Genomic DNA, 18980 nt, shown 5'->3' with positions numbered 1-18980 from the left:
AAAACCCTGAAGACCAATGTTTCTTATTTCTTAAGAATCAACACTGTAATGCTAACTTGTTTTCTGATTAATGGAACAAGGTGAATGCTCGACTTTGTCAAGCCCTGGGGATTAAACGAAGTTTCTCGTCACCATACCACCCTCAGACGAATGGGCTAGTGGAGAAGCTCAATGGCACCATACAGAGGTAAGTTGCATATTGTTGAATTGGCAGATATCATGCAAAATATAAATTCAGGCGAAATTACGTTATGTACAAATTACATTTTCAGGTCTCTCAGAAAACTGGCGGAGGACAACCCGAAACAATGGGATAAGTTCCTCCAGCCAGCAATGTTCGCGCTGCGGACGAAAAAGCAGCTGACCACGCAGTTCAGCCCGTATTTTTTGTTGTTCGGCAGAGAGGCCACATACCCATCTGAGGTGCCACAGAAGTACGAGGTAGGTGGCGGTATTTGTATATGTGTCTAGGGATTGTGGTTATTTTGACTTGACTAAATAGGTGAGATTATAACATCATTTGGTTTGTTGCACTTTAGGTGACCACTGAGAAAGTGGAGAAAATTCTACTAACGGAGGAGGTCTACCGCGGCCTCGATAAGCAGGAAGACACCTTTCAGCTTGTCAAAAAGAACGTTGCAAAGAAACAGGAGGCCGTCCGAAAACGGAAGATAAAGAAGGGGGAGGTGGCCGTGTTCACTGTTGGTGATCAGGTCCTAATAAAAAATGTGAAGGAGCAGGAGAGAAAAGGGGGGAAGATGGAGAGCACCTTCCTTGGCCCTTTGGTGGTGCTTCAGGTGAGGGGGAAATTTGCCACGATGGCCTCCCTTAATTCCCCCAGGAAAACGGTGGCCAATGTGGACCTTTTGACGCACTTCATTAAGCCAGAGGAGAGGATTCCAGCAAAACTGAAGAAAGTTGGCACCTCCCCTCTGGCTTCCATCACCACCACCACCACCATCCAGCCCTGACCCTCCGCTGGGGACATTAGGGGAGAGGCAGCCCAGCCCAAGTAACAGTACATTCAGTTATGTGACATTGTATAGTATAATAATGATATCCAGTCTTTTCAATTACTATAATGTTTTTAATTTACAGTTCTTGAACGAATCTGGACAGGGAAGCTAGGAGAAATCATATGGTCCAAAATTGGACCATATAACATTTTTACAGCCGACTTCCAGAGCCTGGCCCCCGGGAAGGAGCTGGAGAGTGAGGTAAATGGTTAACCTAACTTGTTTTGTGATTCCAATATGTCCTTGTTGATATGAAACTGAATTGGAAGAATTTTTGTTTAGATTGTCAACGCCTACATATCTTCCGTGTCGAGAATGTCGTCCAAAAAGTGCAAGGTCATCGACACCTTCGAGATGACTGCCATTTGGGATGGCACATCGCGGGGGATGAGGAAGGTAAGGACCATAGTTGCTTTTTGAAAGGAATTGATTAACAATAAATCTTAAAAACTCGACTCATCTCTCTTACAGCTGGAAGTCATCGGGGCCTTCTGCAAGGACGGTCATTGGACATTAGTTGTAACTACACTTTAATTAATGCAATTTAAGTAGATATATTTTCTACTCTAAGATTACACTAACATATCCGATCTGTAAAAGGCCATGTATCCAAAAGAAGGACGGGCCGTTTTTATTGACCCCTTCGGTGCCACCCCAGCTAAAATACAGAATTGCAAAGATTCAACGAGGTAAGCAAATCCAGAATATATTCGAAGTCGTCTCCAGTGTGTTCAATTATTTTAACATAACGTGTGCAAGTAACAAGCAATTGCTTTATTGTTTGTCTTCAGGGCTTTCATGCGGAAAAGAATGGGGAATCTCTCAAGGTGGCTGTGCGCCACAATTCCCCATCCCCGCCAGCAGGACCTTACCTCCTGTGGGGTTATTGTTTGCAAAGTAAGATTATGAACACTAACAATTATACATCTATTAAAAGGACCATAATAATACTAACCTGTATTTTAAGATAGCGGAGCTGCTATTAAGGGGAGATCCAATGGAGATTGATGTCACAGAGGAGGGCATCAACTCCATTCGATCAGAAATGGGCAGCAAATTGCTTGAGGATTCTGGTAGGCTACACTTCAATCAACTGTATATGGACCTCACGAAAACATTACCCTGCCTTAATCCATTGTGCAATTTGAAAATAATTTAACAGATGACCTGACAGAACTGTGCCGTTTTTGTGGGGAAGAAAGCAGCCCCTCAGACGCACCCGTGGACCACTGGGTAGTCAGCCTTCAAAGTAAAGTCTAAAGTGCGATCTTTAGTAAAACAAATATCTAATTGATCTACCTTCTTTCAGATTGAATGCACACAGTGTGCACTGTGGTTCCATTGTGTGTGTGTTGGAAGGCCCAACACGGATATCAATTTTCTTTGCCCAGCATGCCAATGAGCCACAGGCTCTTGCAATTTATTTTAATTATTATTTATTAGGCCTATTTATTTGTTTTATAGGTAGGCTACAGGGAATGGGTTAACCTTGCCATTGTTAATGCTTGGCTCTTGGTTCTATGAATAGGCCTACTTACTGTACCGAAAGTGAGATATTATTTCTGTTTCTTCTGAGAAATGTACTTATTGTAAGTCACTTTGGATAAAAGCGTCTGTTAACCCCATTTATGGCCACTCAGAAAAGGGCCAATGCAATCCATCCTTTGTTCCAAAATCCTAGTCTTTCTCTGTTTGTTGGGATTTGTACCATGTATCATGTATCATGTAATTTATCAATGTGTTCGAATAATCTCTACTTCGATATGACACTGTGAATAATTATTCTTATTTGAACGGTGTGTGGCACTTTTGTGCTCGTTTAGGCTACTTTACTGAAATAACTGGAGTCAGGGCCGTTGTCATCCCTTGGGCAACATGTAGGTCTACGTATGCTTTGTTGATTTGAATAAAAATTGTGTCTCAAAGAGATATCGCCTTTCGTCACATTGATTTCCGAAGTCGCTGCTTTGCTTACAGAGAGTATAGGCCTATATAGAGGAGGACGCGACAACACCACATCAGGCGACCGAAATGATAGAATGAGTGCATAACAGTGTTTTTGGCTAGTTTCAAGGTTAGTTTTATATTGGACGTTGGATATTCGACACATTCGAAAAATCTATTTAGCACTGGCTTCGATGGACGAATTTGTGTCAAACCAACTTAGATGTGTTAATACAAGGCCTACCTATGTAAAACAAAGCACCATTTGATTTTATAAAAAAAAATGTAATGTTAAAAAAGGCCATGAATCTATTATGCGGCTTGACCTTTTGACCTACCCATAGCAAAACACATCTGGTGTAATCAACTAACTGCCCCACACATAACACAAAGCTTATTTTCTCAAAACACCTACCCTTTGATTTTATAAATATTTTTTTAACATTAAATTTCTTTTATAAAATCAAAACGTGGGTTTTTGGAAAAAATAAGCTTTGTGTTATGTGTGGGGCAGTTAGTTGATTACACCAGATGTGTTTTGATATGGGTAGGTCAAAAGGTCAAGCCGCGTAATAGATTTATAGCCTTTTTTAACATTACATTTTTTTTTATAAAATCAAATGGTGCTTTGCTTTACATAGGTAGGCCTTGTATTAACACATCTAAGTTGGTTTGACACAAATTCGTCCATCGAAGCCAGTGCTAAATAGATTTTTCGAATGTGTCGAATATCCAACGTCCAATATAAAACTAACTTTACCACGCTCGCTTGGTTGCCATTGGCCTGCTTGCACTGTTGTATGGTGGCATAAGAATGTGAGACTGAAGTTGTTTCAGGGGGTTTTGTATGGCGACACATTAGTGTCATAATTCACTAATGTGATAACAGATGCATTCGGGCGTATTATATTATTCCATACGCGTAGATATTAACTGCGAGCGCGCAAATGATCTCTGCGCGCGCGCAAATTACCTCTGCGCGCGCAAAACAGCCTCTCGCGCGCAAACTAGTAAAAGAACGAGAACATTATTCCAGATTCAACCTGATCTATAGGCATGGCGCCTATCAAGGAAAGTCGCATAGTATGGAGTTAGATTCATGCCAAAACCCCGCACACACGCAAAACGTGTTTTGCTCACGCATAACGATTCACACGCACACAAAACGTGTTTTACTCACACAAAATGAATCACACACACGCTCAGTGCACTGGAAAAAGGGTTTTATGCCGCACTTCATCTGATTATTATTTTGTAATTCAATTCAAATAAACATTTTTTGTTTTATTTTTAAAATAACTTTTTTTTATTTCAAAATACTGTGAAATATAGATATTTTTAGTTAGGAGTTCAATTAAGAAATATCTATTTTGACAAATGTAAAATGTCAAGGTTACGTACAAGCCTGCGCATGCGCATTAAATACAAAGACGCTTACGACTACTGGACCAAACCGCAGTGTTGCCAACTTAGCGATTTTGTCGCTATATTTAGCTACTTTTCAGACCCCTTTGGCGACTTTTTTTCAAAACAGCGACAAGCGACAAATCTAGCTTCTTTTTCAGCTGCTATTGGTGACTTTTGGCGACTTTTTGAGGTGAAACCACTACCCTTGACCAGAGTGACGATGACTCATTGGCGGCAGTAGCTCAGGTGGTAGAGCGGGTTGGCTGGTAATCTGAAGGTTGTTGGTTCAATCCCCGGCTTCACCAAGCAGTGTATCGAGGTGTCTTTGGCAAAGCACCTAACCCTGACTGATGTCGCGATGTGATGTCGAATCCAGACAGAACCGCCTCAAGGCCATGAAGCGGCGAGAGCCGAGCGGGAATAAATGATGATGATGATGTATACAATAATGAGAAACAATTGTTTGATAAAATTGTAATCTTTTTGATTGGATAAACCAAATTATTTCTGATAGATATTTCTTAAATGAGAACCAATTGTTGGAGTGAATCAATATTTTTTTGTTTAGGATTTAACATACGATTTAAATGTATTAACTTCATTCAAAGAATAGAATTATACTTGGTGCCAAGTTGTATTGTTTTGTTTTTATGAACATAGGAAATATTGTTTGAGGCAAGCTATATATTTGTCATTGGCTCAAGTTATGTAATATAGATGTGAACCATTACCCATGTTTTTTTTACTTGGTTCAACAGAAGGCTTTTTCCAGTGTGTGGTTTGCAAATACAAAACATCATTCACAAACTAATGCATTTTGCTTCATAAACAAATACAGTATGTTTTACACAAAGTACAATCGGATTGCATTTGCGATCAGCAAGGCGGAAAATGAGTGCCAAAAGTCACGTGACAAATAAATGTCCTGTGATTCACACTACACAACAGCAGGCGGCGGTGTTGAGTCAGTTTAAGGCCGCCAGGACGATCTTTTTTCTCCCCAAAGTCTTGTAACCACGACAACGCCGGTAACCCCCCCCCCCCCCCCCCCCCCCCCCCCCCGCGCGCTAAGGCCCGCCCCCATCTCCCAAAGCCTGTGACGCTACAATATTATATTATAAAGATATTAATATATTATATTATATCATCTTATATTATTTAGATATAGAGGACCTGGACTCCTGCCAGAGCTCTCGGAGTGTTCTAGATTCGAATATTTTATAGAACGGATGATATTATGAATCCTAAACGACTGCTTCGGTTTTTCTGACGTCTCTGGTACTTCCACAACACGTAGAGACGGGTTTAGAATGAATTGGCGGTCACAAGAGGAAGCCTCTCTCAAACTCGACCACGCGAGGAAACGAACAAATAATTTTTTGGTGCGAACGCAGCATAACTAAGGGGTCAGAACAGTCTCATTAATAATGAATGCACAGAGAAGGATCCCATTTGAAGACAGAAACAATGAACATATTATAACTATTGATAAGAAATGGGCTCTCAAGTCTCACGCATTCGGCGTGAGATACACGCAATTCAACCCATGGCGTCGTATTTCTCACGCAGAGAAATTACCAGGATAGCGCCCACCAATTTGCGCCGCTACCTAACACTGGGACAGGTAGGTATCAAATGGGTTTCACGTACATAGGGTAACCAGCCGTCCTCTTTTGCCCGGACATGCCCTCTTTGAGACGCTTTATGTGTGGCGGAATATCAAAATCGTCCGGGATTTTATTAAATCCTCATACATGTTCACATTGAATTTGCATTGCGTTTCTCTGGGTTGTTCACAAAGCAGTTAGGCTACACCTCCCATACTCAGTGCTGTCCGCTTTGCTTTGGTTGAAGTGAGTAGGGGGAGTGGTTAAGTAGACCCTTCAGATTCTCCTACAGGGGATTGATAAAATTCAATCTATTGAACACAACAGAAAGAAACACTTGGTCAGTGAATGCCACAGATATATTTTAGAAATTGGACTGAATGCCACGTGAATATATAATTATGTTTTTGCATGTTTCAACTTTTGCAACGTTTAAAAGTATATGCCTCTACTGGTCTTGCTTGAGCCAATAGCCTTTTGAGGAAGTGTTGTTTCTGAATATTAGAGTTAAGGGCCAATAATGCTTATTATCATACAGTAGTCACCATGTCTATGGACACATTTGTATGCAGTCACATGTTAATATACGCCCCCCGCCGACAAAATCGAGAGCATTGTGACACTGTACATCAAAGTGATATGTTGAAATTATGATCAATAGTCTAATAATGACATTATTAAGAAAAATACATGGTTGTTTTTTCAAGACTTGTTCAAGACTTGAAAAGTTTGGGACTTAGACTTGGACTTGCTTTGGTGTGACTTTGACTTGGACTGGACTTGCCTTTCCCTGTCTTGACTTGGGACTCGACTCGGACTTGACTACTAAGACTTGGGACTTACTTGGGTCTTGCAAAACAGTGACTTTGTCCCACCTCTGTCCGTTTCATTCAAACATACACATTCAAACACACAACATACACTACTATTCTCTCTCACATACATTACTATTCTCTCTCACATACCCAAATATACTCTCTCACATACACTACTATACTCTCTCAAATACACTACTATACTCTCTCACATACACGACTATACACTCATACATGCATGTAAAAGGAGTATAATAGTGTGTGTGTATGAGTATAGTGGTGTATATGCAAGATTATAATAGTGTGTGTAAGACCAAGTATGAATTCTGTCCCAGGTGGCCCCTCATAGTTAAGGGATGCTTACCGTGATGCTACTGTATCTAACAGGATTTAGTTTTCACCTACAGTAGTAGGTGAAAACTAACATATTGTTGTATATTGTTTTTGTATTTTTGTAGATTATTGACATTGAAACTTTTAATATTTATCAATAACGTTACTATTATATTATTATATTAAGGGAGAGAGGAAAATGAGAGGGAGACAGTTGACGGAAACAAGGAAAATGAGAGTGAAAATGAAGAAAGTTCGGAGGCAAGGGAGACAAAGCAGAGAAAGGCAAAAACAGTTGTTGAGTCTGGTGAAGAAAATGATGACACACATGAAGGGGACGACAAAATGACAACGCAAACACCACCAACAGTTGAAGAACTCACCGAAAGTGACAGTGAAGAACAACTTTCAGCGACAATGACAAGAAGGAGAAAAGTAAAAACAGCTGTTTACTCTGGAGATGAAAGTGATGACACAAATGAAGGAGATTTCAAAATTACAATTCAACCATCACCAACAGTTGAAGAACTCACCGAAAGTGACAGTGAAGAACAACTTTCAGCGACAATGACAAGAAGGAGAAAAGTAAAAACAGCTGTTGACTCTGGAGAAGAAAGTGATGACACAAATGAAGGAGATTTCAAAATTACAATTCAACCATCACCAACAGTTGAAGAACTCACCGAAAGTGACAGTGAAGAACAACTTTCAGCGACAATGACAAGAAGGAGAAAAGTAAAAACAGCTGTTGACTCTGGAGAAGAAAGTGATGACACAAATGAAGGAGATTTCAAAATTACGATTCAACCATCACCAACAGTTGAAGAACTCACCGAAAGTGACAGTGAAGAACAACTTTCAGCGACAATGACAAGAAGGAGAAAAGTAAAAACAGCTGTTTACTCTGGAGAAGAAAGTGATGACACAAATGAAGGAGATTTCAAAATTACAAATCAACCATCACCAACAGTTCAAGAACTCACAGAAAGTGACAATGAAGAAGAACAAATTTCGGAGACAAAGGGAGAAGAGCACACAAAAAAAAATGATAAAGAGGACACGTACAGGACGTGCGTAGTCGGTCCAAAAGAATTCAAATTTAAGGTCGCAAGAAAAAATTGGATAAAAATAAAGCCGGAAAAGGGAAAAAGACAACTGAGACCCCCATGGACCGATATATTCTACAATGAATTTAGAAAAAGCAACCCATCGTGCACATTGGCCTTTAAGTACCAAAATATTAGAACACGTGACAGCCGGAAAAAAAAATCACCATACCTCCGCGCCACAGCCAAGTGCACGTTTGAAGGTTGTGAGGCGGTTTACACTTTCACCAGGAAAGGCCCACCAAAATACAACGCAAAAAAGATTACTGTCATGGTGACACGGTTTGGGGAAGTCAAACACCTTAAGTCTCAGAGAAAATGTAGGCCTGCAAGATACCTCAGGAGAGGAAAAATAGCAAAAGCAGTAAAAAGTGGTGTGAGCAACTGCTATTACGAATTGCTGAAAAACACACCTGTGGAGGAGATCATGGCTGGTAACATAACCAGAAGCCTCACAAAAGACGTGTTAAAAATCATATCTTACGAGATCAGAAGCGTTGCAAGGCTTCACAATGACCAATTGTTGGAGCTAATGCTCACTCAGAGGATTATCAGAGAGAGTGGTCGGCAAACTCGGCATGCATCATCGAACGGCTATCTGCAGCTCCTCCAGATTGACCCTTTTGCAACCCACTTATACACTGATGCGGGCCTGCAAATTTTGGCTGAACATTTGAGAGGACCCATGCCCACTACCCTATACCTCGATGCAACAGGTGGGGTAGTTCAGAAAGTACCCCATCAGTCAAAAAGAGTTCTCTATTATGCCCTGGTTCTGCCTGGAATGGGCAAGGACAAGCCGCCTTTGCCAGTCGCGGAGTTCGTGACTAACAGCCATAGTGTTCCATCAATATCGCACTGGCTTATGGAGTTCAATAGGAGGCTGTCCCACATTACCGGGAGAAAAATTGCACAAATAGAGACAGATTACAGCTGGGCGTTGATGAACAGTGTGCTCATCTCTTTTAACCACGAGGATGTCTCTGCATACCTTTGCAGAGCATTCGAAATTGTGTCGGGACAACTCAAAGTCATTCCAAAATTCACTGTGCTCCATTTGTGCTCTGCACATATACTTAAGGCAGTCTCCCAGGCCTTTGGGAGAACAACCAGTGACAGAGGCATAAAGGAGTATGCAACATACAGTTTTGCATACCTGCTGAACTGTACAAGCTTGCCAGAAGCACTTGAGGTTTTCTACCACATGTGTGTGCTGTTTGATGCAGAACAGCACACAGACTCAATCAATACCAGTGAAAGGTACCTGAATGGCTGCATTTTGCAGAGTCAACACATGGATATTGAGGAAACACAAGAGGGGAGCAGGATCTGTGATTCCAGTGACCCTTCCAATGGCATTCTCGCAAGGTCCCCCTTCATGCAGGCTTTTGACCTAAGAAGGGAGCAAGCCACATGTGACGTCCTGTCTGATGAGGAAGCAGACAAAAACAACAACTACCACTGCCCAGGTATAATAAATGTCTTGCTTAAGACATACATGGGCATCTTTCCCTTGTGGAGTGGTGTACTACTCGCTGATCTATCGAGGCACTCTAAAGGATCTATCACAAGAGGAACAGGGTGCAAAACACGGGAAACCAACTGCCATGTCGAACTATGGTTTAGGTTGGTGAAACACAGCATTCTGTGCAAAAGAAAATACCTCAGACCTGCAGAGTTTGTCTCTAAAATGTTTGCCTCAGTGCAGGGGAGGTATGTTGAACATGTGATTCAACAAAGCCTGCCAATTGATGTACTTCAGAGAAACCTTCAAAGCTCTGTTAAGCTGGAAGATGACCCAGAAGAGCAATGGTGTAAGAGGGACACCTCTTCTGGCAGTTCAAAGCGCAAGTCAAAATATTTCAATCCTCCAAAAAACATTCCAAACCCCAAGACCAAGACCAAAAGCAAGAAGATCATAAAAGTGGAGCAGAATCAACGGGTTGAAGATGCACAAGTAAGTAATGTGACGTTTTTTTAAATGACAGGTGTGAGATAAAGGACATGAAATGAAAATGTTTTTTTTCCTCCTCATTGCCCTAGGTAGAGACAATGAGGATGCAATATAATTATTAATAGAACCTCACATTTCACATCGTACACTTAAACCATAGATCATAGACCTTAATTGCTACATGGATTTCAATGTTAATTCTGACTTTCAGTTAAACTTGCTGTGGAAAAAGAGGGGAACAGAGATAATTGTTGCAACCCTGCCATCCCAAGTGAAGGGTCGGAGCCTCTTCATCCACCACACTGATCTACGGTGTCTACGACCCCACCTGTGGTTGACAGGAGAGGTAGGCGTATTAAAAGCTCTTCCTCTCACTGCTAGTCTATCTGTCTTTCAATTTGTAGTCCTTCAAACTGATGTATTTGGAGGACTGAAGACCTCCATTAACTCACACACACACACACACACACACACACACACACACACACACACACACACACACACACACACACACACACACACACACACACACACACACACACACACACGTAATAATGTCAATGTGAAAAAGCATTAACATGCAAGCATTAATATATCCTATAAAGGGGGCTAACGTTCTGGAGCTAAGGAACAAGCTAGTACAGAACAATAGGCAGAGCAAGAAGTTTAGCCACGAGCTTGTTGTCTGCGTTTGTCCACAGTTGGAATAAAGACATCAGTTGAAGTACATTAAAACTGTGGTGATACCTTGGCACTTAAGGATATCACAACACGCACACACACACACACAGACAGGCAGGCAGATAGACAGACATACTATCCCTCTTTGTTATTACCTGTCTTTCTTTCTGTTGTACATGGAAAACCACTGAGATGAAGCCACCCCCCTCTGAGTGAGTGGTGATCTCATGATAAGCCAACAGTAGGCCATAACTTCGTTATTAATTTCAATGGCCAAAGAAACTAGTTTGTGTTCATATGGTGATGCTGTGTGCTGATGCTAATCAAACATTATTTTGTGTTTATCAGATAATTCAGGGATTGCTGCATCTCAGTGCCTTCACGTACAACGTGGTGGACACCATTTACCTAATGGATTATTACACCGCAGGTGTACTTTTATTTGGTGACAGAGCTACTACACGTCGCCACACTTTACCTAAGGTAATATGTTCAGTGTATGTTTGTGCATTTTACGGTATGTTGCGTGATGGGTAATTACTACAGTGCATGAAATAACTGTGATGAGAAGGTAACACTTTATTTGAAGGTATCTACATAAGAGTGACATGACTCTTGTCATGAACTTCGTCATGAAAACTTAACATACACAGAAAATCCACCTCTTTTTGACATGATGACATAATCATTATTACAATTAGATGAGCAAGGTTACAGACAAACTCTAGCACTTGGTTAGATAATTGTGTGACAGGATATGTCACAGAACTGGCTTTCATGAAACCACTATTACAGTATAATGAATACATTTTTTAGACCTCAAGTAAAGTGGTACCATTTTGATGTGTCATTTAGATGTCGTAAAGGATAAGTGCGCTTTAAGTGTTATTGCACACTCATTTCCTTTCTGCAACACATATTGTGCTGTTATATATACTATATTATACAACGGGTGGCTTGAATCCAGCGATCTGATTGGTTCCTAACTGTTGTATAATAAGCGTATACATAACTGCTATGACGCCCAATCATTTTGTGAAAGTTTGCATATCACTCCGCGCCTGGAAGTAGAAACAGTTACAAAGTAAAAAATATGTTGAATGATGGAGAGGGTGTAAATGTTGTTACTCCGGGAGTGAGCAAGGCGATGGAGAGACTAACGAAAGCTTAGGCACATGGCGAGTGAACTGCTCCATAGGATAAATTGCCGGCGTACCGCTCTAGCGGAGCCTTCTCTCGGAGGGACGCTAAAGTGTGTTGCATAGCGACCGTCGTGCATTTTGAAGGCAGCCAGGAGGGACTACTTTTTTGTATTCTTTAATAAAACAGCTACTTTGACTTTCTTGTTTGTTTTTTTATAGATCACTTCAGTCAGTAGTATGTGCTCATTATACCACTGTTAAGGGGCGTTGTTCGGACCGACGCGCAGCCACAGCCTGCCACAGCCTGTCGTGATCTATTGCTTAACTATACTTATCATAGGTGGACAGCTAACTAACATGTTCATAAAATCATCCTGAAACATTGTTTTTTTCATGCTGTAGGTAAACTTCGATAACTTTGACGGAATCCTGTCATTTGTCCACGTGAACAAAAATCACTGGAACATGCTGGTATGTTGATTCATTAATATTCATTCATTCAAATGTGGGTTTTCACATAGTGAAATAAAGTATTGCGGCGAGTATCAAGGTCATGGTCAAGGTTGCTTTATTCATACCCTTGGGTAAATTTGGTTTGCATGTGTATCGATCGCCACATGCAGCGATGGATACTCATCAACTTCTCAATACAGTATTTTTCCGAAACTGTACTTGGCTTATTATTTCATCCACTCAACTCATTTGGCGACTGTGAAATTGGCATAGGGAAACTTTGATTCTAAGTTTACTTTGACCCATCACCTTTTTTCTTGCTTTGCATGCACTCTCCCTGCTATTTCTGGGAATTGCATCTCTAGTTAAAGAATACCCTCTCTTTTTTCTCAGTACATTCATGCAAAGTCTGGTACTGTGTACCAAATGGATCCCTCACCAGCATCCTCTGAGCTTGAGGACTCTACCCATGCGGCTCAGAGACTACAGTAAATATTCAAGCTAGGATTCTAAACATTAAAATGTCAATCATGTTTACTTTTATTCTACAATGGCAGCTGTGGTGTTTTGAAGATATTTCCATATACCTTATAATTGAATACAAACTTTGCTAAATTGTATCTGTGGATGGAAAATGTTTTGGTAGCACTTAAAGAAAAGTATCACATTTCTTCAGGGAATACTTGAAGATTAGAAAACATCAGGGGAAAACTGACTGGGTGGATGTGAAGTGGAAAGGAGGAGTGATGCCCCACCCAGTGCAAATGGATGGTTGCAGCTGTGGTGTCATTGTTGTTGAAGTAAGTTGATATATGTAGCATAGAGGAAACATGATGTTTCTTTAATTTTTGTGATGATGGAGATAAGCTTACATTTGGGTGTTTCCACAGATATACAAGATGATTTCAAAGGATAAGTTCACTATTGTGTACTTTGAGCCCCCTTTCTCGGTTGGCTAGGATGAAATAGAATGGTTGACACTGAAATGTTGACGTTTGGTCCTGTCTCTGGGTATTTGGCTCATTTAGAATCGCCCCTGCCTGCTTCAGAATGGCTGCCTATGGGCATTTACGAACCATGAATGCCCATAGGCAACCATTTAGAAGCTGGCAGCAGTGATTCTAAAACCTCCCCACCAAGCATGTGTTGACAAATGGTTTAGTTTTCTATTAAAAGAGAAAGACAATCACTTTAATGTTGTTAATTCAGATGGCCAGAGCAGTGATGGAAGCCTTCCCTGAGTTCCCCAAAATGAACTTCTCAACAAAAAGGAGAGCCATGGAAGAGGCGAGGAGAGATATGGCTCTCCAAGTCCTTGAATCATCAGGTATACAATGCAGTATACATCTTTTTTTGAATAACTTAAAGGCATTCCAAATATATTCTGATTAAGGGCCCAATTTTGAGAATGATATGGTAACAGAATTGGTGAATGTGATTGGCGAATGCAATTTCCCTTAGCCACAGGCCTTGCCCATATCAGAGTCTCCACCGATTACCTCTTGCGGGTTTAAAAAAAGGCACATACCATTTGCCGATAAAATCCCCAAAATTGGGCCCTAAATATGTCATGCAAATACACTTTATTTCAGTCTTTGATGAGGAGACTTGTTCGATGTGTGGAGCTGACAAGCCCCCTGGACAAGCACCTCCCGTTACAGACTGGGTGAGTTGTTGTGAGCAGCACATACATTTTGTAACGTAATGTGACATACAGTGTTGGTAGTAACTAGTAACAAAGTTAATTAACAAAGATAATTCAATTTTGATAGCAATATGTAAAAAGGCCAAGAAAGTTGAAGGGGTTCAATGTTCACAGAAAACTTTCTTTGATTCAAACTTAACCTTTGCTATAATCTGCTGGTTTGGTGACCTGAGTCTAACAAACAAAAACAGGGTTTGTTCTACTCGGTCTATCCTCAGAACAACGAGAGGCAATGTTGATATTATGACCAAAAGGGGGCGTGCCTCCGTGAAATGCCGCAAGACAGCTGGGAGATGTAGCCTAGGCCTACACCTTACGACTCGTACGGCCAGTTCCATACAACTGGATCGCGGCATAACTGTCCTTCTCTTCCTTTCTTCAAAGCTCATCTCAAGACCTTTCTGTTTAACTTCTCTCCCACTCCAAACACATAGCTCTATCCTCTAGACTAGAGGCTCCCTTTGTTTAGTTTAGTTTTTCTCTTTTTTTGTATTGTTGTTTGTTTGTGGTTGTATTTTCATTTCCACTATGTGAAGTGACCTTGGGTTTGAGAAGGGAGCTATATAAATGGAAATTATTATTATCACTATTATTATTATTTACCTGTTTTGAAACCAAATTGCCCCGTAAGGACATTTCAGCTCAATTAAATTCACCTGGAGGGTCAGGTAACGCAAAAGTAACAAGTGACATAAGGCATTACTCCACACAAGTAACGTAATGAAGTAACTTCCCCAATGCTGGTGACATACCACTTAAGCCTAAGTGTCCTACCAAGTGACAAAGTCATGTACATGAATGAATCATTAATTGTTTTTTCAATTCAACAGATCCAGTGTGATAATTGTGACCGGTGGTTCCATAACCTTTGCTTGAACATGGACCAAAATAAGTTAAAGGAACTCAAGAAAAGGCAATGGCTGTGTGTTTTATGCCGATGACAAGGTTGAGGAAAATTGTGCCTCGTCCAAGTGCCAGGTTTTGTTTAGAAATGTGATTAAAAAAAACGTAAAAGGCGTGTTAACATCAGAAGATGTGGAAAGCATGAATGGGGAGGGGAGACACACACACACACACACACACACACACACACACACACACACACACACACACACACACACACACACACACACACACACACACACACACACACATTTCCATTTCATCTATTCTCTCTGGTTACAGCCATATACACTTTGATATTGGATCCCTTCCACTTACTTTAACCCTAGGCTATACCGTAAGGACTGAAGATCAATGCCTGATTACCAAAAGATTCTGTTGAGTCAGTGTATAAAACACAACAGCTGCGTTGATTGAGAAACGCTTTACACCAATACTGTGCATAGTCTGATTCATTGCCATGGATTGCAAGAAGGAAATATTACAGAAAGGTCTGAAGTTAAAATATAATTTGCAAGTTCACATAATGAAGTGGGAAAACAAATGAAGGTGTGTTTGATTAGTATATCATGAATGGAATTCTTAAAATATTTAAAGAAAATTGGAGGTGCAAAATATTAATTTTTAAGGAGGTGTGTGTTGTTATTACCATATTGTAGGACAGGTCCACATTGGTCTGGGGCCTCTGGGTCCCATAACTCGGAAGCTATTGAGCAAAAAGCAATTTCCCATAGGAAACTAATGGGATTCTTAAAATATTCAAATAAAATTGGAGGTGCAAAATATTAATTTTTAGTGAGGTGTGTGTTGTTATTACCATATTGTAGGACAGGTCCACATTGGTCTGGGGCCTCTGGGTCCCATAACTCGGAAGCTATTGAGCAAAAAGCCGTTTTCCATAGGAAATGAATGGGATTCTTAAAATATTTAAATAAAATAGGAGGAGCAAAATATTAATTTTTAGTGAGGTGTGTGTTGTTAGTACCACATAGTAGGACAGGTCAACATTGGTCTGGGGCCACTGGCTCCTATAACTCGGAAGCTATTGAGCAAAAAGCCGTTTTCCATAGGAAATGAATGGGATTTTTAAAAAATTCAAATAAAATTGGAGGTGCAAAATATTAATTTTTAGTGAGGTGTGTGTTGTAAGTACCACATAGTAGGACAGGTCAACATTGGTCTGGGGCCTCTGAGTCCTATAACTCGGAAGCTATTGAGCAAAAAGCAATTTCCCATAGGAAATGAATGGGATTCTTAAAATATTTAAACAAAATAGGAGGAGCAAAATATAAATTTTTAGTGAGGTGTGTGTTGTTATTACCACATAGTAGAACAGGTCTAAATTGGTCTGGGGCCTCTGGGTCCCATAACTCGGAAGCTATTGAGCAAAAAGCAATTTCCCATTGGAAATGAATGGGATTCTTAAAATATTTCAATAAAATAGGAGGTGCAAAATATTTATTTTTAGTGAGGTGTGTGTTGTTATTACCACATTGTAGGACAGGTCCACATTGGTCTGGGACCTCTGGGTCCCATAACTCGGAAGCTATTGAGCAAAAAGCCGTTTTCCATAGGAAATGAATGGGATTCTTAAAATATTTAAATAAAATAGGAGGAGCAAAATATTAATTTTTAGTGAGGTGTGTGTTGTTAGTACCACATAGTAGGACAGGTCAACATTGGTCTGGGGCCACTGGCTCCTATAACTCGGAAGCTATTGAGCAAAAAGCAATTTCCCATAGGAAACTAATGGGATTCTTAAAATATTTAAATAAAATAGGAGGAGCAAAATATTAATTTTTAGTGAGGTGTGTGTTGTTAGTACCACATAGTAGAACAGGTAAACATTGGTCTGGGGCCTCTGGGTCCTATAACTCGGAAGCTATTGAGCAAAAAGCAATTTCCCATAGGAAATGAATGGGATTCTTAAAATATTTAAATAAAATAGGAGGAGCAAAATATTATTTTTTAGTGAGGTGTGTGTTGTTAGTACCACATAGTAGGACAGGTCAACATTGGTCTGGGGCCACTGGCTCCTATAACTCGGAAGCTATTGAGCAAAAAGCAATTTCCCATAGGAAACGAATGGGATTCTTAAAATATTTAAATAAAATAGGAGGAGCAAAATATTTATTTTTAGTGAGGTGTGTGTTGTTAGTACCACATAGTAGGACAGGTCAACATTGGTCTGGGGCCTCTGGGTCCTATAACTCGGAAGCTATTGAGCAAAAAGCAATTTCCCATAGGAAACGAATGGGATTCTTAAAATATTTAAATAAAATAGGAGGAGCAAAATATTTATTTTTAGTGAGGTGTGTGTTGTTAGTACCACATAGTAGAACAGGTAAACATTGGTCTGGGGCCTCTGGGTCCTATAACTCGGAAGCTATTGAGCAAAAAGCCGTTTTCCATAGGAAATGAATGGGATTCTTAAAATATTTAAATAAAATAGGGGGAGCAAAATATTAATTTTTAGTGAGGTGTGTGTTGTTAGTACCACATAGTAGGACAGGTCAACATTGGTCTGGGGCCACTGGCTCCTATAACTCGGAAGCTATTGAGCAAAAAGCAATTTCCCATAGGAAACTAATGGGATTCTTAAAATATTTAAATAAAATAGGAGGAGCAAAATATTAATTTTTAGTGAGGTGTGTGTTGTTAGTACCACATAGTAGAACAGGTAAACATTGGTCTGGGGCCTCTGGGTCCTATAACTCGGAAGCTATTGAGCAAAAAGCAATTTCCCATAGGAAATGAATGGGATTCTTAAAATATTTAAATAAAATAGGAGGAGCAAAATATTATTTTTTAGTGAGGTGTGTGTTGTTAGTACCACATAGTAGGACAGGTCAACATTGGTCTGGGGCCACTGGCTCCTATAACTCGGAAGCTATTGAGCAAAAAGCAATTTCCCATAGGAAACTAATGGGATTCTTAAAATATTTAAATAAAATAGGAGGAGCAAAATATTAATTTTTAGTGAGGTGTGTGTTGTTAGTACCACATAGTAGAACAGGTAAACATTGGTCTGGGGCCTCTGGGTCCTATAACTCGGAAGCTATTGAGCAAAAAGCCGTTTTCCATAGGAAACGAATGGGATTCTTAAAATATTTAAATAAAATAGGAGGAGCAAAATATTAATTTTTAGTGAGGTGTGTGTTGTTAGTACCACATAGTAGGACAGGTCAACATTGGTCTGGGGCCTCTGGGTCCCATAACTCGGAAGCTATTGAGCAAAAAGCCGTTTTCCATAGGAAATGAATGGGATTCTTAAAATATTTCAATAAAATAGGAGGTGCAAAATATTTATTTTTAGTGAGGTGTGTGTTGTTATTACCACATTGTAGGACAGGTCCACATTGGTCTGGGACCTCTGGGTCCCATAACTCGGAAGCTATTGAGCAAAAAGCCGTTTTCCATAGGAAATGAATGGGATTCTTAAAATATTTAAATAAAATAGGAGGAGCAAAATATTAATTTTTAGTGAGGTGTGTGTTGTTAGTACCACATAGTAGGACAGGTCAACATTGGTCTGGGGCCACTGGCTCCTATAACTCGGAAGCTATTGAGCAAAAAGCAATTTCCCATAGGAAACTAATGGGATTCTTAAAATATTTAAATAAAATAGGAGGAGCAAAATATTAATTTTTAGTGAGGTGTGTGTTGTTAGTACCACATAGTAGAACAGGTAAACATTGGTCTGGGGCCTCTGGGTCCTATAACTCGGAAGCTATTGAGCAAAAAGCAATTTCCCATAGGAAATGAATGGGATTCTTAAAATATTTAAATAAAATAGGAGGAGCAAAATATTATTTTTTAGTGAGGTGTGTGTTGTTAGTACCACATAGTAGGACAGGTCAACATTGGTCTGGGGCCACTGGCTCCTATAACTCGGAAGCTATTGAGCAAAAAGC

The 18980-nt window shown here is 40.1% G+C and overlaps 1 protein-coding gene across 3 annotated transcripts; it reads left to right on the top strand.

The window, feature by feature from the left end:
- The first annotated feature begins 7077 nt into the window (after nt 1-7077).
- LOC115560425 (uncharacterized) lies at nt 7078-15192 on the top strand. 3 transcript variants are annotated; one of them, XR_003979751.1, is made up of 10 exons: nt 7078-10185; nt 10394-10528; nt 11212-11346; nt 12408-12476; nt 12852-12946; nt 13135-13258; nt 13349-13469; nt 13668-13785; nt 14051-14124; nt 14994-15192. XR_003979751.1 is itself a non-coding variant. In XM_030379842.1 (9 exons), exons 1-9 carry the CDS (start codon nt 7468-7470, stop codon nt 15102-15104), a joined length of 3579 nt encoding a protein of 1192 aa, XP_030235702.1. In that variant the 5' UTR covers nt 7086-7467; the 3' UTR covers nt 15105-15192. The 3 variants fall into 3 exon arrangements, 2 of the variants coding, with proteins under 2 accessions (XP_030235702.1, XP_030235703.1); XM_030379842.1 differs by lacking the exon at nt 13349-13469 and having other exon boundaries at nt 7086-10185; XM_030379843.1 differs by lacking the exon at nt 13349-13469 and having other exon boundaries at nt 7087-10528.
- Nucleotides 15193-18980: the final 3788 nt, after the last annotated feature.

The sequence above is a fragment of the Gadus morhua genome, chromosome 15 (genome assembly GCF_902167405.1).
Source record: "Gadus morhua chromosome 15, gadMor3.0, whole genome shotgun sequence".
In the NCBI taxonomy this organism is placed as follows: domain Eukaryota; kingdom Metazoa; phylum Chordata; class Actinopteri; order Gadiformes; family Gadidae; genus Gadus; species Gadus morhua.
This window is presented reverse-complemented; position numbering and strand designations above follow the sequence as displayed.